At 39.5% G+C, this 22,814-nt stretch overlaps 1 protein-coding gene across 2 annotated transcripts; it reads left to right on the forward strand.

The window, feature by feature from the left end:
• The first annotated feature begins 14,345 nt into the window (after positions 1-14,345).
• Positions 14,346-16,490, forward strand: LOC133804023 (BTB/POZ domain-containing protein At4g08455-like). 2 transcript variants are annotated; one of them, XM_062242166.1, is made up of 3 exons: positions 14,346-14,798; positions 15,795-15,983; positions 16,101-16,490. In XM_062242166.1, exons 1-3 carry the CDS (start codon positions 14,433-14,435, stop codon positions 16,122-16,124), a joined length of 579 nt encoding a protein of 192 aa, XP_062098150.1. In that variant the 5' UTR covers positions 14,346-14,432; the 3' UTR covers positions 16,125-16,490. The 2 variants fall into 2 exon arrangements, with proteins under 2 accessions (XP_062098150.1, XP_062098149.1); XM_062242165.1 differs by having other exon boundaries at positions 15,795-16,490.
• Positions 16,491-22,814: the final 6,324 nt, after the last annotated feature.

Consider the following 22,814-nt stretch of genomic DNA (forward strand, 5'->3'; position numbering starts at 1 on the left):
AGAATCAGCACCACCCCAGAAAGAAGGCCTAGCGCTACAGCGCCCAAAGACTAGCACTGTAGCGCTAGTTGCAGGCAGGCAACACCAGAAATCGTTTTCTGCGATTTCTTTCAACCAAACTCAAACCAAACTTCCCCAAATCTTTACCAAACTCAAAACCAAGCTTACACACACCTCACACTCATCCCAAGCATCCCAAGAACTCAGAACCCAATCACATTCAACCCAAATCTCAAAATTCACCATGAACAACCCTAAACTCATAAACTCAATCAACAACAAAGTTAAAGGCTTAGAATCCTTACCAATGATGCAAATTTCAACCTTGATTCAACCCTAGACCTCCTTAGCTTGTTCATCATCAAAGCTTGGCCTGTTTTCCCCCAAAATTCCCATCCATTTAGCTCAAAAACACAGCTCAAAACCAGTAAAGCCCTAAAACTGAAAACTCTAAAAACTTACCTGCAAAAGTTGATGTGTTCATGCTAATCCTTCAAGTCTAACCCAAGATCCTTGATGCTCAGCCTATCCTTGCTCTCCACTAAGCTTTTCCCCAAGAAATTTGAAGAGAAGAGGTGCAAGAACCCCAAACCGATCCCTTGGAAAACCCATCAGTTTTCCCTCTTTTCTTTCTTTCCTTTTTTTTTTCCTTTCTTTTTCAGCCTTCCCTCTATTCTACAAAATCCACTAAGTGTATAAAGCCTCATTTAGTCTATCTTTAAAAGCCAATTGACCAAAACGCCCTCCCTATTAATTCTAACCCTTTTATCCAAGTAGGGCCATTTTAGTCATTTACCCAATTCCCGCTAATCCTCAAGTGTCTCTAATATTTTCCCGTTGCTTTCCAATACCTGATAAACCACCAAATAAATATTCCCCATCATCAAAATAAATCTCAATCTATTCTCTGAATCCCTGTTCATACCCCCAGGCTCGCCCCGAGCCGGGTATAAATTCCCGCTATGACTTCTTCGCTAGCCTGCTCACTGGGATCGTCTCGAGTCACAAATCACAGATACACCCACATACCACTGTGGTCTCAACAATCATCACATATCAAAACAGTTATGCCCAACATGGCCAAAATTACAATTATGCCCTTCTAACACGATCCGGCCCTACATGCATACTAATATACATAGTCATGCATCTCAGATAAACAAATAGTCATATAACATGCTTTAAATCATAACCATGCATTTAACTCATTAAAATCACACATAAATCCCAACCTGCCCTCCTGGCACACTAATCAAGGCCCTTAAGCCTTATTAGTGATTTTGGGTCGTTACATAGAATCCACTCTAGAACCTCTCCCAATGTCATCCGACAAGGACACTCCCGAGGAGGGGGAGAAAATAAGGAAGAGGGAGGAGGAAAATCTCCTTTGTAGGGGTCATATCCTCAATGCCCTTTCCGATAGGCTCTATGACCTCTACACCGAGACCAAATCGGCCAAGGAGATATGGGATGCACTTGAGAAAAAGTTCAAGGCAGAAGAGGAAGGTACCAAAAGTTTTTAATATCTCAATACTTTGATTTCAAATTTTTTGGTGATAAGCCTATTCTTCCTCAAATACATGAATTGCAAATTATTGTTAACAAACTGAAAGTTTTAAAGATTGAGCTTCCTAAGGCCTTTCAAGTTGGTGCTATAGTGGCTAAATTACCACCAACTTGGCAAAGCTATAGGAAAAGAATCATTCATAAAAATGAGGATTATTCTTTGGAGGAAATCTAAAAGCATATTCGAATCGAAGAGGAATCGATATGTAGAGATAAACTTGTGGAGGGGTCTAATGAAGAGACTTCCAAATCAAATACAGTGTCACAACCAAAACATCCCAAAAACAAAGGGAAAAAGGGTAATGAGAAACCTTTGGGTCCAAAAACCAACCCAAACAAGTTTAAGGGCGAGAAAGGCCATTGCTTTGTGTGTGGGAAAAAGGGTCACTATGCTAGAGAGTGTAGGCATAGAAAAGACCAACAAGGACCTAAGGTGAATGCAACTCAAGAGGAAAACATAGTTGCTACCCTTAGTGAGGTGAATGCTGTCCAAGGCAAGGTGAAAGGGTGGTGGTATGATACATGTGCCACCGTCCATGTCACCTATGGCAAATCATTGTTCAAGACCTTTGAAGAGTCAAAGGGCAACCATGAGATTCAAATGGGCAATGAGGGAAAATCCAAGGTACTTGGCAAAGGTACCATTGAAGTCTTTTTCACCTCCAATAAGAAATTTACATTAGTGAATGTACTTTATGTTCCCGAAATGAGTAGAAACTTGGTAAGTGGTGATTTGCTTGGCAAGCCTGGCATTAAAGCCATTTTTGAGTCCAGTAAACTTATACTTACCAAATCAAATGTATTTTTGGGAAAGGGGTACTCTTGTGAGGGTATGGTTAAATTGTGCACCAATGATGTAACTTTCAATGTTATCAATAAAAATACAAATTCTGCCTATATTGTTGAGTATAATTCTTTATTTTTGTGGCATCTTAGACTATTGCATATAGGTTTTTCAACTATGAAAAGAGTAGTTAAATGTGGTATGATTGCATGCAATATTAAAAACTATGGTAAATGTGAAACATGTGTTAAGGCAAAAATGATTAAGAAACCATTTCCTAGTGTAGAAAGATCATCTAATTTACTAGATTTAATCCATAGTGATCTTTGTGAATTAAATGGTGTTTTAACTAGAGGTGGTAAAAGGTATTTTCTTACTTTTATAGATTATTTTAGTAGATATACCTATGTGTTTCTTTTAAAGCATAAAGATGAAACTTTTGATGCTTTTAAATTGTATAAATTAGAAGTTGAAAATCAACTAAATAAAAAGATTAATGTGCTAAGAAGTGATAGAGGATGAGAGTACTTCTCTAATGAATTCAATACATTTTTTGAAGAAAATGGTATAATTCATGAGTGCACTACACCTTATATACCACAACACAATGGTGTTGCCGAAAGGAAAAATAGGACTTATCTAGAGATGATAAATTCTATGTTGGTGTTTTCTAAGTTGAACTTCAACTTATGGGGTGAAGTGCTTTTAACCGCTTGTCACATTCTTAATCGAATACCTATGAAGAAAAATGAGATATCTCCATATGAGTTATGGAAAGGAAGAAAACCCAGCATAGGGTACTTCAAAGTGTGGGGGTGTCTTGCATATTGCAAGAAAAATGAACATAATAGAACAAATTTAGGTTCAAGAGCCATAAAGTGTGTTTTTGTTGGTTATGCCAACAATAGTAAAGCTTATAGGCTATTGGACTTAGAGTCTAATATTGTGATTGAATCTAGAGAAGTTGAATTTTTTTAGAATATGTTATGTGACAACAATTCTCAAGCTTCAACATCTCTAAAGGAGAATTTGTTATATGAGAACAATTCTCAAGCTTCTACATCCAAAGTTGATTCTCAAGAGGAGAATTCTCAAAAGGATGTAAAGCAACCCTTTGAACCTAGAAGAATTCAAAGGCTTAAAAATCATAAAAGTCTAGTAGTGGATGAGATAGATTCTCAACGAATTTCGTTCTACATGGTAGAAGGAAATAGAGAGGAAGTTATTAGGAAAATTCCTATTGTACTTCTCGTTGAGGATGATCCTAAGACTTATAGAGAAGCTATGCAATTGAGAGATAGTATGTTTTGGAAAGAAGCCATCAATGATGAGATGGATTCCATTCTTTCCAATAACACTTAGGAATTGGTAGATCTCCCACCGGGGTCTAAACCAATTGGGTGTAAGTGGGTATTTAGGAGAAAATACCACACTAATGGCACTATCCAAACCTTTAAACCTAGATTAGTAGCTAAAGGGTTTAGGCAAAAAGAGGGTATCGATTATTTCGATACCTATGCGCCTGTTGCAAGAACAACTTCTATAAGAATTTTGTTCACTTTAGCTTCTATACACAATTTGTATGTTCATCAAATGGATGTCAAAACGGCATTTCTTAATGGTGACCTCAATGAGGAGGTCTATATGGAATAACTCGAAGGGTTTGTCCTACCAAAATATGAACATAAAGTATGTAGACTTGTAAAATCCTTATATGGATTGAAACAAGCTCCTAAGGAATGGCATGAGAAATTTGATCAAGCCATCATGTCTAATGGGTTTAGACATAACAATGGAGACAAGTGTTTGTATTCCAAAACTTGTAAGGGATATGTGATCATTGTTTGCTTATATGTGGATGGCATGCTTATTCTAAGTAATAGCATGAAAGGGATAGAAGAAACGAAGAGGTTTCTATCATCAACCTTCAAGATGAAAGATCTCGGAGAAGTTGACACCATACTTGGTATCAAAGTAAAGAAACATAGTGGGGGTTTTGCGTTAGGGCAAGCCCACTATGTTGAGAAAGTATTGAGGGAACTGGACATGCTGAACATCAAGCTCAGAGAAAGTTATCAGTTCTTCCTCTGTTCGAGCTTTCTTGGGAGTTCGCTCCTCCACATTCAGCATTTCAATGTCCTGTTCTTGGCATAAGGTTCAGGCGTATCGCTCCCTTGCCTTCCCACTATCTCCTGCTAGGTGTGGGCCACCACAGATGGTTAGCAATGTACCTGCCACAGGAGCTGGCTGTAAAGGGGGCGAGCATTGGCGTACAGGTGCTAGGTCGTTGCCTCCTTAAGCCTCTCGCTGAGAACCTCCAGTGGCTCGTACATATCTCATCAGGTATCCTTGCCTGATAAGGAACTCAATTTCATCTTTCAGCTGGTTGCACTCATTAGTGTCATGACCATAGTCGTTGTGAAAATGACAAAACTTGGTTGTATCTCTCGTAGAGATATCTTTCCTTATCGGTGTTGGTCGCTTGTAAGGGACATTGGTGTTGGTCTCCTGGTACACCTCCGCCCTGCTTTCTACTAAGTTCGTGTAATTGGTGAATCTTGGCCCGTACCCATTACTCTTAGGGCGCTTATTCTAAGACGTCGATGGCTCGTTGTTTGCCATTTCCCACCATATTTCCCGCTGTTTTTGCCGTTGCCATTGGGTTTATCTGACCCGTTGGCAGCTTTGGCGGGATCTTCCTTTGGTCCATTGTCTCTTGCAGGCGACTTCCCTTCATTAGTAATCGCCTCTTTGAGCTTGATGTACCGGTCTGCTCGATCCAGGAATTCTTGGGTACTATTCACCCTATTCTTCCTTAAACTGTTCCAGAGGGGTGAGTGGTGTCACACTCCAGCAGTAAGAGCCATCATTTTCCCCTCATCGCCAACCATCTTAGCTTCAGCTGCCACTCGTATAAAACGTTGGACATATTCCTTTAAGGACTCTCCCTCCTTCTGGCATATCTCGACCAGTTGGTTGGCTTCAGTCGGATGTACTCGACCAGTGTAGAATTTCCCGTAGAACTCATTTACGAACATCTCCCATGACACTATGCTAGCATAAGGGAATTTGAAAAACCATTCCTGAGCAGTATTGGATAAGGTGGCCGGAAAAATTCTGCAACGAGCTTCATCTGACACCTTCTGGATGTCCATTTGTATCTCAAATTTATTCACATGAGATACTGGGTCCCCATATCCATCGAAGTTGGGCAATACTGGCATCTTAAATTTGCTTAGGGTTTTTTCCATCGCTATTATTTGTATGAATGGAGTGCCTCTTCTCCGATCATACACGATGTGGGATGTTCGGCTCCCCCCCCAACTGCAGGACGACCTAATTCAGCGCATCGATCTGGGCCTGTATAGCGTCTGGTATTGCTGGGGCGACCGGCACTGGAGGAGTGTACTCATCATGCCTTTCTCGCCTATCCTTGAGCACACCCCTCAAGTCATCATCTCTACGCCTTTGCTCGCTAGTGCCCAATCAATCAAGACATTAGGTTGCCTAGGCTGCCCCCAGCATTCTAGCTCGCAGGCCTGTTTTCCCTTGGTGGGGGATTCCGTTCTCCACCTCTCTCTCCTTGTCTTCGACTAGCATTTCCTTTTCCAGAATCAGCTTCATTGTAGTCATGCCCATCCCTAAAATGTGACCGGCTATGTCGCGACCTGCTGATCGCACTATCACTCCTCTTGTTGGCATGTCTCGAGCGTTAGGGGGAGGATTGTGTTGGTCGGGGGTCCCTGGGCATTATTATGTCGTGGGGGGCCCCTGACTGCAAAGCCTGACTCGACTTGTCTTCTACTAGCAGAAGGACGTTGTCCCCTGTTCGGTGGATTCGGTTCCTCGGCAGATTGGCGTTTAGGGCTTCGGGGAGGCTGTCCGTCCCTATTCTGCCTTTGATGCTGGGGATTATCTCAACCAACACGAGAAGGTGGTTGCTGCTCAGGATTTTGAAAGGGAATATCCTATTGAGCAGCAGGAGGTTGCTCTAGCCTCTGAGGGCTTGCCGGCTGAGGCAGAGGACTTGGGTTTGGGCCTTGTTGTGATGGTACACTTTGTGGCTGATTCGGTTGAGAAGTTGGTGCAGGTTGTCTCTGGGCTAACTGAATGGCTGCTTCTAGGGCGGTAGTGGCTTCTCTTTGTCGGCGGTCCATGTCGGCTGCCGCTCACTCAACTCTTGACGTTGTCAGTCAATTTCCCTTTGTTGCAATGCCACCGTCTCAGCCACATTTTCCTGATTAGCCATCGGATTGGCTAACTCCTCCTGCAACACAATAAGTGTTGTCCTCAAGGTCTCAAAATCCATTTCCTCCTCTTCAAATACCAACTATGGCTCATCTTCAGCCATATTTTGTGGAGGAGGCTGGGTTGATGTGGCACCAGAAGTTTGTCCCGTCTTCCTGGATGTTTTCGCCATTTGATCTTATTGAAAGTCTTGAATTCGTCTCTCAATGAAAGCACCAAAATTGTAACGCCCCACGTCACATTGGCTACTTCCTGGAATGATGACTGACCCTACAAACCAACACAAGTCTTTCCAGTGTGCTTTGTCCTCACTCGCACGCTTCCTGGGAAAATGTAACGCCCTGGCTACCCCAGAACAGTTACGGTGAACGGTGGACCGGAAATTTGACTCGCTACCCGAGTCCTTTGGTCAAAAACGTGCTCTAAGTGTAATTAACAGGTTAAGGTATAAAACCAATAAAAAGGAAATGGAGATTTTCATTACAAACTGCTCAGCAGAGCTAAACAAAACATTTACAAGTGGTTCTCAGTACAAAATGGTCATTACTGTTTTAAATTTACAATCCCGCCGACCTAAGCGGCAAAAATAGGGTAAACCCCCTAGTTCCTCTGAGAACTCCTGGCCGTGGTGGTCAAGCGGCCGCATATGTACACATCACCACATCAGCTCTCCACTCAAGGCTAGGTGAGCTTTTCTTTCCCTTTACCTGCACCACATGCACCCATGAGCCAAAGCCCAGCAAGAAAACATTACACTTTATATAGACATTATCAAATGATTATCATTATAATCACACTGAGCATAAAGCTTTTAAGCAAGTGAGTGAACATCACATGATTCAAGCGGGAGAGTGGCTGCTAGGTAAGCCACTAGCCTCCAAGTGCTTATCTCAATCATCGACCCTCGGGGTCGGTCTTGCATTAATGCTCTTTGAGTCATTCAATGCTAATAGTCGATTAGATCTAATCTCTGTTGGCTTGCGTGATCCACGCTAAGGCCGTTCTGACTAATGAGTCAGCGCTATGTGACCAGTGTCCAGTATCACTGCCGAACCTGACTAATAAGTCACAGCTTCATAGTTGATACTAACGCCTTTGCCAATTCTGACTGATGAGTCAGTGCAACGTGACCAGTGCCCAGTACCACTGCCGAACCTGACTAATAAGTCACAACTTCACAGTTGATACTAGCACCTTTGCCAAACCTGACTAATAAGTCAGTACCATGCACAAGTGAGCAACATATGCCCAACATTCTATATTCAATCCATGTCCATATTACACAACCAACATGCCTCACGAGTATCCATGCATGTCACACTTGGGGTGCAGTTTTCTTACCTCTGGTTCGAGCAAGAATGAATACAAGAACAACTCTGAGAACGATCAACCTTTTGGTCCTTTAGCGGTTACCTGGTCATAACCAATTATGGGATTCCATCAATAAAACGAACAATAAAAGGTTCCCAAACCAAAACCTAACCTCCGGGACATCAAACACTACTCAACCGGGTAGTAGGTTCAACCCCGAGGCCTTAGGTTTGAATCCCCATGCTAAAAACATTATTCTGCCCAAAATTGCCCTGTTGGGCCGCGGCTCACCAGAGCCATGCCACGGCTCACCCTCCTGACAGAGGCGTTTCCACCTTTGAAGCCATCTTAGGCCGCGGCACACCCTAGACAGGCCGTGGCTCATTATGCTAAATTATCCAGAATTCAGCAACGCATCAGCAAACTCCCCTGCGTTTTCCCTCTCAAACCAACTCAAAACCTCTTCCAAACACCCATTTAAACCTCCAAACATCACCCATAACTCTCCCCCATCATAACCCAACCTAAACATCACAAAAACTCCCCTTGATTCCAACTTTCCACACCAAAATCTAGAGTTGAAATCTTAAAACGAAAACAGAGCATACATGGAAACTAGTGGCTAAAAGCTTACCTCAAGTTCAGGTTATGGTGCTCTTCCACAGTGGAACACTCTCCCAAAGTGCCAAGGCCTAGCTCCTAAGCTCAAATCCTCAACAAGATCACAAAAATTCACAAGGAAAAAGAAGGATGGAGAAGGTACGGGAAGGAGAAGAAGAATTGTCTCTGTTTTACTCTGTTTATTCTACAGCCTCCAAACATCATATATATCCAGGCCAAAAGACTAAAATACCCCTAGGTCTTTTAAAACTTCTAAAGCCACTTCAAGGGTAATTTTGGCACTTTCCATTTACACCGTTAATCATAATTAACGCTTCCCAATTCCCGCTAATCTCAATATACTCAAACACCAATAATCCACATCCCGTTACCCTTTAATGCCCGGTAACACTCTAATCATTAAAACACCCCGAGACTCACCCCGAGCCCCGAGCTTAAGCCTGTTATGACCAAACCGATAATTAACATTCCTTGATCGTGTCATGCCAAATGGCTCGAACAAACCCACATTATAATGTGGTCCCAGAATATATCACCAACATGTGTACAAATAATCAATTTACCCTCAACGGGCCAAATTACCATCACACCCCTGTAATTAGAAATATGGACTCACATGCATGCATTTCACATCATATCATAATATAATCAACATATACATGCATTTTATCAATTAATAACATAATTAAGCAAGCATGGCCCTCCCGGCCTACTGTTCACGCCGTTAAACACAGCGGAGAATTCGGGGCATTACAGAAAACTTCCCAGGAGGTCACCCATCTTGAGACTACTCCAGGTCAAGCACGCTTAACTTTGGAGTTCTCAAGTGATGGGCTACCGAAAAGAAGATGCATCTTGGATGCATAGGTAGTAACCATGAATCCATTTAAGCCATCTTCAACTGTGTAGTCTCATACCTACATAGTCTTAGAATCATCACACTTGACCTTCCCCAAGCGATGTGGGATTGCACAGCTTTTTACCTAGTCTTTCCCTCTGCGGATCACGGGATTCTGACTGTCACAATCACCCCCCTTACGGGCCCGATGTCCCCATCGGCCACACTTCTGGCTGGGTCAAGGCTCTGATACCATTTGTAACGCCCCACATCACATTGGCTACTTCTTGGAATGATGACTGGCCCTACAAACCAACATGAGTCTTTCTAGCGTGCTTTGTCCTCACTCACACGCTTCTTGGGAAAACTTCCCAGGAGATCACCCATCTTGAGACTACTCCAGGTCAAGCACGCTTAACTTTGGAGTTCTCAAGTGATGGGCTTCCGAAAAGAAGATGCAGGTGGAGTAATCTCATGATGGGTGACCTCCTGGGAAGTTTTCCCAGGAAGCGTGCGAGTGAGGACAAAACACGCTGGAAAGACTCGTGTTGGTTTGCAGGGCCAGTCGTCATTCTAGGAAGCAGCCATAGTGACATAGGGCATTACAAAAATGTTGACCCTCGAATTGGTCAACAACACGGAGTCAGATAAACGATATAAAATAAGATGAAAATGAGAAGAAATCCAGATGAAAAGATAAACAACACAAACAATTTATAGTGGTTCGACCCCAATAAAATGGTAATAGCCTACGTCCACTTAGTGTTCTTATTGATGTAGTATTCCAAGAACAGTGATCAATGAACTAGGGTTCACGAGTTTCACTAAATCTCAAATAAATACAATTGTGATTGATAACAACACTCCTTTTCTCTCTTAGAATCTCTCAGCTCAAGCGTTCTCAAGCCAAATGTTCGAAAGTCAAAAGTCCCCTCTCTTGAGCCATTTGATTCTTATTTATAGGCTTAAGGAGGTCTACATGGGCCAATGGGCCTTAATCACACTTAATACATGCGTATCTAAATAATAATGAAAATTACAATTAATACATAATTACAAGATTGCATATTTAAAGGAAATAAATGAGTATATGCGACGAGGCTAGTCGCCCATAATTATGATACTTGATAAGCCAATGATCTCCTGGTCGATGGCCGAGCAGGATACGCTCACTAAAAACTGACACGTGCATCCCACGTGTAGATCAATCCTACCACGTCATCAGGTAGTCCGTTTTTGGGTAAACAATATTAAACAAATAATCTTGAAAATAAAACATGTGAGCAAAGTGATTGACCAAGTCAAAAAATGATTTCTATTCTTTTGTTGATAATAAATGAGATTATAATGAAATTGGTTTTTAATTAGGGCATAAAACCCTAACTGTTGATGGGGTTCGATGTATGCTCGATTTTGATTCGATGGGGTAGGCATTTAGGGGTTCCAGGAGCGAGTTTGATGGTGATTCGATGCATGCTCGAGGTTGGTTCGATAGGGTGGGCCTTAGGGGTTCCAGGTGCATGGTCGGTAGGGTTCGATGCATTCTCAATATAGGCTCGATAAGCTAGGCATTTAGGGGGTTCGATGCATACTCGATGGGTCTTTGATGGGGGTGTTGTCTGGGTTCGATAGGGTTGGCCATCTGGGTTACAAGATAATGCTATAGTGGTTCAATGCAAGCTCGATAGGGGTTCGATGGATATTGTAGGCTGGTTTGATGGGGTAGTTTTTTTATGGAAATGTCCAGTTTTCCAATTTGATGAGTGTTTAATGAGTACTCGATAGGGGTTCGATGGTTGCATGTATGTTTATTGATGGATTTTTCATGTGATTCTATTTAACTGTACTTTTTTTTTGCAGATGCCAAAGTTTCTTTTTCCCTTGACAAATCACTTTCCCGGTCGAGCCACATATAGGGGTAATGGTTAGTTTAAAATAATCAATGATACGTTTAAGGAGCTCGAGTTGATAGAAAGGGTGAAGGAATCCCTTTTCAAATAGTTTTTCGTGGCTTAGAAGTTGGACTTCTCTACATCTCTCATACATCAATTAATGTTGTGTAAGATCCAGTGCAACAAAGAGGATTAGTTGCATTTCCATTTGGGATATAGACCCTGTAGATTTGGTAGACGCGAGTTTTCTCTGGTTACGGAGTTGAACTTCAGTGTTGGGCCATCTGAGACTGATTTGAAGAATCACCTGACTAGTGACCACTTAATCAAGGAGCATTTTAATGATGAAGAAATAGTGAAGATAATGCATTTAGAGGCTGCTTTAAAAAATTGCACTGTAGTTGAAGATACCTACAAGTTGGGCCTATGTTTCTTTGTTGAGGGGGTTTTACTTGCACGAGAGGGCAAGTTAAATGTCTGGAAAGATTCGCTGAAAATGGTGGACATTGAGTACTTCTTTACTTACCCATGGGGGAAGGTATCTTTTAACAAGCTTATGGATGCATGTCAAAAAGACATGCATCATCAAAAGAGGAACTATGAGAAGAAGAAGGAAGTTAAGGGGAAATAGAAAGAAGTGAAATACAATTTGTATGGTTATGTCCCTGCATTTCAGTATAGGGCATGTGAGGTCATCCAACAGTTTGCACATGAGTATGGTATTAACCATGGAAACCGGTTTCCGATGATGCTTAGTTGGTCGAGCAATAAGGAGCATCCTATTTCGAAGGTTGACCTTGCACCGATGTTCAAGAAGACGAGTGTAAGTTCTTTTATATTATGTCAAAATACATTATTCTTTGGTGGTTTCAAACTAACTTAATGCTTTGTGTTTGATGCAGTTAGTTGTGTTGTCCATGTTGAAGCCCCAACCTTCGAAGATAGATTATAGCAGTGCTCTGACTGAGGGTGATGCTCTATTGTATCCTGGGTTGGGCCACAATGAAGAGGATGAAACTCCCACTGATTTTGAGAAGGTGGTGGAGATAGCTACTGAGGTTATGAAGGCAACCAATATTTTTGTTGATGTTGGCCTTGATGATGAGGATACCCCAGTCCCCATTGGCCCCACACCCTCGGCCCTAGCCCCATCGGTAGCCACAGCCCCAGCTCTTGATCAATCTGATTTACGCGAGGTGTTGGAGAGGTTGGAGTGAGTCGAGAGTCGTCAGGATATCGTCCTACAGAATCAGGCGGTCATCATGGATGTTGTCAATAAAATCTTAACATTTGTACAAGATCTTCGAAGAGACACGATGAAGAATGGTTCTAATTTTGACTCACTTGACCTACCATATGATTATGCTGAACATGACATAGGCACTCTTCCGCCGATAGTACTCACAGCAGATCCTGAGACCCCAGGTGTTGCTATTATAGAACTTGGGGATGTTGCCGGGGTAGAGTTCGAATTTGCCAAGAGGAAAAGACGCAAGCGTAAGAAATTTGAAGACTACACCGACCCAACCAGGAAGAAACCTCGTATGGATGCGACCGATGACGTGCCATTAGTCCTCGACCCTCTGAAGAAGCCACTTGCTAAATAGTACATGACAGTCTGCAAGTGGTTGCTTGGAGATATTCCGAACAAGACGAAGAGGGATGTCCAAACCAGAATGCATGGTCCGAGTTGGTTTTTGACGCTGAAGACACCATAGTTTTGGATTGATGATGGGGTAAGTAATTTTTTTAATATCTTTTATCTGGTTTGTATTTCCAAAATTTGCTTATGGGTTGAATAGGGTTCGATATTGGTTCGATGGGTATTTAGCAGGGGTTGATATGTGGGTCTGTTGTAGGGTTCGATGTGGGTTTGATATTGTTCGATGGGTGGCTCGATGGGTGAAGACAGATGACGTGGTTCTAGTAGTTAAAATTTTGTTCGATAGGGTTCGATATGAGTTCGATGGGGTTCGATAGTTACTTGGCATGGGTTGATATGTGGGTCTGTTGTCGGGTTCGATGTGGGTTCGATATTGTTCGATGGGGGGCTCGATGGGTGAAGACAAATGACGTGGTTCTAGTAGTTTCAAGTTAGGTTCGATAAGGTTCGATATTGGCTCGATAGGTGAAGACAAATGACATGGTTCTAGTAGTTTCAAGTTTGGTTCAATGGGAGTTTGATAGGGTTTGATATAGTAATAGGTATGCGTGCAACAGATTATTTGAATTATTTTCGGGGCAAGATAAATTATATAAGATGCCCTATTATAAATATAATGTATATCATCTTATATAAAAAAAATTAATTATAACTATGCAAATGCGAAAACATAAAGGGTACACCAATAATCCTTGAAGTATTGACTAATAAATTTATGTTGGAGTAGTACCCAAATGTATAATCCCATAAATGTAAGATAATTATCAAATCATCTAACCCTCTATACAAAAGAGAATTGTGAATTGAAGGTAATATGCAGGGTTGATCATTGGGCAGGTTGGTCGGGTTACAAGGCATTTTTACCTGTCCAATGTCATAATTGGGTTAGCAAAAGTAAACCCATAACTTGCCCAATTAAGAAAAAAATAAATTTAATCCGTCCAATAGTTTGGGCGGGTTGGTCGGGTCAACCCACCCAAACCGAAGTGGTATTTTTTTTGGTCGGGTCAACCCGCCTAAACTGAAGTTGTATTTTTTTTTTTTTACATTTTTGTAGTTTTTTTTTCTTTTAAATACTAGTATTAATAGTGTGAAGTTTATCTTTTTAAGCTTAAAACAATATTTTTTTTTAATATAAATTTAATTAAGTATATATATAAATTTAATATATTTATTTAAATGTATTAAAAATAATAAATTAATAATAAGTTTTTAATTAGGCGGGTTGGCTTATATTGGGCGGGTTGATACTTATTTTTAACCTGTCCAATGTAACAATTGGGCAGTTTAAATTTTGGTTGGTTTATTCGGGTTGCGTTTTTTAGCGGTTTTTTCAGATTGATTTGGGCGGATTGTAAAAATTTCTCGACAGCCCTAGTAATATATGCTAGGTGAGATATGCTAGGTGAGAGGGACATTTTTTATCTTTTAATTATTAGCACTCTAGAATATAAATAAATAAATTCACCGCTATATCCACGGCTCGTCGGAAAGGGCTGTCACAGCGTGATGCGACGGCGCCGTCTTACGTCGGAGAGTCAGAATTACGAGACGGATATGGACTCGGATTCAGATTCAGTTGCGGAGACGACGAGGTGCATATCGTGTCAGGAGGACTACGACGCACATGATGGCGGCACCTGCAAGGAGTGCCACGATGAGGCCAACGAGACGGAGGAGGACCTCAAGCGCGAGATCGAAGACCTCAAAGCCAAGGTCGCTTTTCTCAAACTCTGCGATCCTATCGATTATCCCAACCATTACTCCACTGGCCCTAGGTCCTATTCTCCTTGCTTCTCCGACGTCGTTTTGGTTGCATTCGAAGGCACTTCCGGTGCTCCTGCCCCGCCCGTTCCGGCTCATAAGGCTGTTTTGGTCAGTACCCGGTTCTTCTTCTTCTTCTTCTTCTTCTTCTTTTTTATTATTATTATTATTATTATTTCGTTTATTTGCTCTTCTTTATGCAAATGTCTATGGATTGTTCTGTACTATAATGTTATGCGACACGCAGTGTGGTTATTAAATGAAGTGAAATATGCTTTGTTTATCCATTTGAATGGAGTACTGGAATATATAATTTTGTGTATTTGGGCGAAATTCCACTTCTTTAAACCTCTTAAACATTAAGTTTGAATTTATGTGATGCTGGCATAGCATTATGGTGGTAAAGAATCCTTAAACATGAGAGTGAATCATGATGGGGTTAGAGTGTTATTGTTGATGAAGAAAAGTAATTCAGGTAGTCAGGTGTTAATACTTTAGTTATCATTTGTTAATTTTGTGCTGGTACATACTTTGCCTTACCTTGAGTGTAGAGTTCAGAGACATGTCTCGAAACTATGAAGCTATTTTCTTATCTGGCTCCATTGCTTGTGTCATTCCCAAATCCATTCGATTTGGTGATTTTGTTTGCGCTTGTACAAGTAGTTGTGAATTTTATAGATGGAATGGAGGACTTGCAATGTTAATTTTTTAAAACCTGAGGTGCTGAATTATGTATCAAGTCATGTGCCTTTAATTGGATTGCTAGTTCAATATAGTGAATATTCAATGCTTTCCCTTCAATCTAAGTTCCAGCTTATGTGCGCGTGTGGTTTATTACTTGACACCAGCCATATATATATATATATAAATGGTAATCTTGTTCCTGCTGAAGTTTCGTGTGTCGAGAATTTAAGATAGTCTTTTCTTTTGTCAATTGTGATTATCTGGCTTAGTGCACGTAACAAATTGCTCTTTGATTTAAGCAAATTTACCTGCTGTGCTCTGCTTTTTTACTCTGGAAAAGGTGAAGTCCTGGAACAAATCACCATCATTATTATCTTTATCTTCTTGGATTTGACATTTATTGTGCCATTTGACACATAACAGGTGAGTCGTTCCCCAGTATTCAAAGCCATGCTCGAGAATGAAATGGAAGAAAGCCGAAGCAGCACCATAAAGATCAACGATGTATCATACGAGGCCCTTCGTGCCTTTGTCAACTATTTGTACACAGCCGAGGCCAGTCTTAATGAGCATATGGCTTATTCCCTCGTAGTGTTGGCTGAAAAATATCAGGTAAATCATCTCAAGACCTATTGTGAGAGGTTTCTGATATCAAAACAATGCCAACGTATCTTATATCGTGCTTTGGAATTTCGGAAGGTCTATACTAAGAAATTATGCGTCTTTCAGCAGGCTGTTGGTGGGGATTTATGAATTATAAAAGGAAATTTCATTGGCCGGCCTCATAGAAAATTAGTCGACCAAAATGTGATGAAGGTTTAGGTTTCCAAAGAGTCATTTACTATTACCAAGCACTTGTTGCGAAGTTTAGTCTTCACTGTATTCATAGCTGAAAAAGATCGCTATGTGATAGTTGTAGAAACTAGAAGTGTAAAAATAAGAGTTACTGTATTATACACAAGTGGATAGACTACTGTGATAGTCTGCATTAACCACCAACATAAATAAAAAATAGTTGATAAAACGGTAAAATTGGGAAGTTGTTGCACATGATCAAAATGTTCAAATTGCATCATCAGTTGTATTATCTCTTATTCCTTAAAGGCCCTTGGGTCATAATTTTGCACCAACTTTCAAATGTCATCAATATTTAATAATGCATGCATTTTTTCCCATCTAAAGCTTAACTAAACTAAGAACGAGCAACTCTATTGTGTTATTATTAAATTTGTTATTTAATTCTTGTAGTTGAGAATCTATTATATTGAAAATATCAATAAGGCTCCTCCACTATATTGTCATCTTGTTGACGACATACCATTCATTTTATTGCATTATAATGAGCATTAAAATCTGGCATTTTACCTCATCATGTAATTCATCTTATCCATCTTCTCTTAGATTTTAAATGAGAATCTTAGTTGATGAAACTAGATACATTGCATTTGAAATATTTTGGGACTGAAGTTGCAAAGCTTGGCAAAGCATATTAAAAACCTATAGAATATTTTGTTAAGAATTTATGGATCACAAACTTTAAATCAACAATGAATAAATGACAAAAAACAACAGAAAACACAAAGCCAAAGCCAAATGCGCTTATGTCGCAAAACCACAAAATGTAAAACCAATGTTTATACACGAGGAGTATTATTATTCAAAATCTCTATTTCAAGCATTTCTAAAGTTGCTTGAAGTTTTTACAACGACGGAATGAGAAATTGGATTAAACAAGTCTTTGAAAATCACACAAGTCAAGCAATTCTTTGTGATTTTCTTGGAGAGTCAAAAAGAGAGTGAGAGGTAGGAGTTAAAGAAAGAGTTGAGAAGTGTGATCAAGACTTCACAACTCTAAATGACCTATTTTATAGTTTAGACATCATCATTAGCTTGACCAATATGATGAGACATTTTCAACACATACTGTTGGAGTCAAAATGCACAATAATTGTCCAATGTCAAGCGTGTGGCGATATGTTGTCTGTTGTAGCTATTAAAGCTTTTAGCAGCTACAAGTGACATGTCGCCATCCCATTACTTAGGGTATCCAAAAATGCCCTTAAACACCTCTAAATAACTCCAAACTTTTAGAGGATGTTTGGATACTTCATTGTACCACTTTAGACTCAAAAAAGTCAATTATAGATGCCTACAACAAAAAATTATAATTTCACTTCAACTTAAGTGAAATTGTGAAATGTTTTACACCACTTTGTGTAAGACAACTTAACCATTATATTTAATTAATCTCAACTTTTCTTTTCAACTTTTTTTTTCATGAGATGGAAAATGAAAACAAACTCAAAAGAAGTTTTTGTCTCATAAGTTGCATATGTATCTCCTCGTTGAGCAGGAGTGCCATCTTCAATAAAATTTTACATGTTGCACTAAACATTTTAATCAAACTAGAAATAAATATCAAGTGAGAACTCTAATGAGTATCACCAGCGTTTTGCAAAGAACCAATTTGATTAAGCCATTTCCCACTTTCAAGCTCATCAATCTCAAGTAAATGAACAATATTTGTAGCTTGAGAAGTTTTTAATTGATCATTACACTTACATGATGCACCAATTATTTTAACAATAGAGTTTAACTTGGTAAAATACTGATGGGCAGAAATAACTTCTTTAGATGCATCAACTAGCTCCAATTGCAAATGATGTGCAAAACAATGAACATAATAAGCATAAGAACATTCATTTAAAATTAAAACTTGCAAACCATTTTATTGTCCACGCTTGTTACTTGTACCGTCGTGACCTTATCCTCGGATGGACTGAAGATCAAGGCTGTGATTAGAGAGGATAGAAAAAATACCTAGCTTGCTTTAATGTTAAAGCAACAGTATCTTTGCACACAATCATCTTTATCAACAAATCTCAAAAAAATTGACATTTGCTCCTTTTTAGATTCATCTCTTGCTTCATCAACTATTATACAAAATTTAGTTGCCACGACATGCAAAAGTTGTTTTTACGTTGTTGGTGATGTATATGAGACATTTCAAGGAGTTTTATCTTAAACTTCTTCTACATTGTCATTATAAGAAGCTATGAAACTCAATAATTCTAAAACAATTCCACGATTACTTAATGTTTTAGAGTTGTCACGACCTCTGAAAGAACATCCTTGAAATGCAAGCCACCTAATTACCTCAATTGAAGTTTTCAAGCAAAGTCTAGCGTCAGCAATTTCTTGTGATGTAAAGTTTGCAAACATGATTGTAACATGTGCTCATTGGTTCATGAGACCCGCACACGCTTTTTGTAACATCTCAAATCACCTAATAAGGCTTAGGGCCTTGATTAGGAGGCCAGGATGGCAAACTATGGAAAATTATGTGTTTATGTGATATTTATGTGTATCATTGTATGATTATGTGAGTTATATTATAATATGACTTGATATGCATGTTTAGGTGTATTAAATATGCATGTGAGCTCATTTCTTATCAGTAGGGCAATTTTCGTAATTTGGACCATTATAGGTATATTTGGCATAGATGTGATATATGTGTGAAACCACATTATTATGTGGATATATTTGGGTTACTTGGCATGAGGCAATCCTAGGGAGCAAGTTAGCGGGAAAGTCACAACGGGACCAATACTTGACTCGGGGTGAGTCAAGGGGTATTTTGGGTATTTAGTACATTACCGAGATATTGGGTAATGGGAATGAACATTCGAGGATATATTTGGAGTTAGCGAGACTAGGAGGGAATTCTAGGGATTTTGACCATTTTACCCCCGGGGACGTTTTTGGGTATCTCGAGCCTTGGGATTTACTTAAGGTTACTTGAGCCCTAAGTAACCTGTCATAAACAGAAATACGTTCAACACTTTTGTTCTCTCTCCCGTTCACTCACTTGACGCTCGTTAGCGTTTCGAAGGAAACTCGAGTTTTAGGGCTCGGATTCAAGCAAGGTTAGAATCATAACGATTCTAGGTAAGATTAGAAGCTTGATAGCCAAAGGATTTAGCTGGAAAACAACTTAATTAGAGGTAATTTAAGCTTTGAATTTCTGAGATTTTGTTTCCTTAAGTTTCTTAAGTTTTGATTTGGATTTTACGGTTTGGTGAGTTTTTGATCCAACAGAAACGCGGGTTTTGTTGCCTGGTAGGTTCTAGGGATGTTGTGTGATTGAATGGTGAGTTTGGTACAGTTTTGGGGTGATTTTTGGGAGGTCTTGGATCTGAGAAAGTTGAGTTTGCGGGGTCGTGTCGCAGTCCTGTTCTTGGGCGTCGTGGCCCTCATGAACTCAATTTTCAGGGCGGTTTCCTGAAGCAGGGTTGCATCGCTGCACCTGCTGGGCTGCATCACGGCTCGTGTCCTGCGTGATTTGGGGCTGGGCTCTCTTTTTGTGAGAGCTGCAACTCTAATGGTGGGGTGTCGCAGCCCTAATTGGGGGTGCCGCAGCGCAAATAGAGGATTTTGGCCAGAAAGTGTTTTGAGTGTGGGAATTCAAACATTAGGGCTTGGGATCGATCCTACTATCCGGTTTAGTAGAATTCGATATCCCGAAGGCTAGGACTCAGTCTGGAAGCCTTTGTTCGCTCGTTTTTTACGAGATTCTATACTTGGTTGTGATTAGATTATCGCTAGGGGCTCGGGATCAGGATCGTGCTCAAGGATGGTTCTTATTTTACATTACACTCGAACCTAAGGTAAGAAAACCATACCCAATACATGATGTACATGATTAGGGCTTGGCCCGAATGTTGAATACAGATTTGATTAGGGCTTGGACCCTTGTAAATGCACATGATTATGATTATGCATGTGATTGATTGAGTAAGCATGTTGAATGCTCTGTATCTGGATATTTGTTATATAATGAATGCATGTCTGCATTATCTGATTGAGGAAAAGCATTGATTTATGAGTCAAGGACGGCAATAGCGCTGAGCACTGGTCGAAAAAACATTGACTTATAAGTCAAGGGCGGCAATAGCGCATTGAGCACTGGTCAATATGTTAGACCTAATCAGGAGAGCATCATACGCTTGTCCAACCCAATGGTCATGGAAAATTAAGCGCCAGGTACGTTGGGCCAGCTCCAAGGCTGGTTATACAAAAGATAGGGCAACGGACTCCGGGGTGACTTAATAGTCCCATATCCTAGGGTGTTGAGCCCAGTATGATTTATTAATCATGTATTTTGGGAAACGGGCCCCGATATGATTCATTAATCATTTAATTAGGACAGCTTGCCCCATATGACATTATAGTCATTTATATGAATGGTATACATGCATGAGTAGGGTTATTACTATTGGGCATGCTTATTATGGTTTGGTAACGTGTTATTCACTACTTATGAGCATGTTTAAGTTTTCTTTCTGGGCATTGGCTCACGGGTGCTATGTGGTGCAGGAAAGGAAAAAGGGAAGTTGGACCAACCATAAGTTGGAGAGCTTCGGTGGCAATGTGTACATATGCGGCTGCTTCACCACCACAGCCAAGGTTTTTCAGAGGGACTAAGGCTAAACCCTATTTTTGCCGCTTAGGTCGGCGGGTTGTAACATTTGATTTATAATTACCCTTTTGGAATTATAAACAACTTTGTAAACATTTATTATGGGATCCCATGTACAACTTAACGTTTTAATTAAATATCTATCCCTTTTGACCGAAACTTTTAATCACATTTAGTTTCACGTTTATGGCCAAATAACTCATTTAGCGAGTTTAGCACTACACAGTGTAACGGTCTTGACTAACCAAGGCGTTACACTTTTCTTAGCATTTTAATGAGGTGAAGTGAGATCTTTTCTAATATATGCTAAAAATGCACAATTGTTTCCTCTCACCTTTTTTCATGATCGAAATCCATAATAGTAAATGCATCTAATCTAGGAGTCCATATTTAGCATGAAATACAAAACATGGTAGACAAAATGCAGCATCTACACTAGGAGAATATTCCAACCAAGATAGAAATAGCTTAAACAAAGATGACTGACAAACTATGTGAATGTATTTCCCCCAATTTTGGATAGTTAGAAAGTACACTCTCGTATGGACTAACTTTAATATAAGTTCTACGAACTTCATCACACTTCTCAAGTGGATACTCTCGTATTTGTGGGTGTAATTCTGGATCGTGTTGTAATGAATTGATATCAATGTCAAATCTTAATGAGTTTGTAGAGCGATTTTCATAATTTACATGATCAATACCCACAAGTGGATTTGAAGACGCATTAGATGTTGAAACCTCAACATTTTTTCTTTTAAAGAATGTGTCAATTGTAGATGGTTTTCTCATCTAAAAAAAAAATAAGGTTTTATAAGATAAAGTTAATTTTGAAGTAACTGATATTTATATATATTTGAAATAATATTATTTTAAATACATAAATATATATATCTTGTTAAATAAATAGTTAAATGTCATGTGACAATTTTGTTATGCCACACGCCAGTCATTATGCTTGCACAGTGACTAGCGTCACATGTGTGGGAACCACTTGGCTTGACAAAAATTAAGTAGTTACTTGTTTGTGTTATATATTTATTATTTAATTAGTTAATAGATATTTTGATTTGATTAAATATTAATTAAATAAATAAAATCTAACCCTAATTAGATTATATCTAGATTATATATAGATATATTTCTAGGTTATCTAAGAGACAAGATACACAAGCCTGGAAAAAATATAGAAATATTTTTTCTCTTATTCTCTTATTCTCTTATTCTCTCATAGCTTTTTCCTTCTCCAAATCTCTAGATCTCATGTGTTAAGTACATCTAGAGAAATAAATTTGTCATATACATGCTACGTGCCCACACACGTCCTAGTGTGTTGAGAATTGGCTTGGAAGATCGTGGTGTGGATCTCATAGTCTGCTTGCGTGGATTGGATGTTCATTATCATATACTAAACGATCCTTCTGCTGCACACTCTGATTTATACATTTAATACCAACAATTGGTACCAGAACGGTTTATATATATACATTAAATGAATGTGTGAATTTCTTGCATTTGTTATACATATGATGTTTTGTATGAATAAATGGACGGTGTTGACCCTTGATTTGCTCAACGACGCGGAGTCAATTAAAACGAAAGAAATTAGTTGAATTAAAGTCAATAAGATAAATGGCACAAGGATTTATAGTGGTTTGGCCCCAAGTGATGGTAATGACCTACGTCCACTTAGTATAACGCCCTAGATAACCAAGACCGTTACACTGTGTATTTAAAATAGTGTAGGACTTGTTAATCAAGTGTTTCAAACGAAAACATGATCCTATATTCATAAACATGTTAAGTTTAAAAGATTTTGGTCATAAACAAATAATTTTCAGGATTTAAAGGACATATTTAAAAAAAATTCCAATAGTTATAAATAAGCAAGGCCACTCTAATGGAAAAATATACATTTTAGGTTTCTGTCCCTATACAAACCCTCGACCGTAGCGGTCGAG

The sequence above is a fragment of the Humulus lupulus genome, chromosome X, assembly GCF_963169125.1.
Source record: "Humulus lupulus chromosome X, drHumLupu1.1, whole genome shotgun sequence".
In the NCBI taxonomy this organism is placed as follows: Eukaryota; Viridiplantae; Streptophyta; class Magnoliopsida; order Rosales; family Cannabaceae; genus Humulus; species Humulus lupulus.

Bases quoted from the DNA above. Each gene is read 5' to 3' on its own strand.
- LOC133804023 (XM_062242165.1), top strand. From the start codon at position 14,433: ATGCGACGGCGCCGTCTTACGTCGGAGAGTCAGAATTACGAGACGGAT. The intron at 14,799-15,794 runs GTCAGTACCCGG...GACACATAACAG, and splicing joins CGGCTCATAAGGCTGTTTTG to GTGAGTCGTTCCCCAGTATT.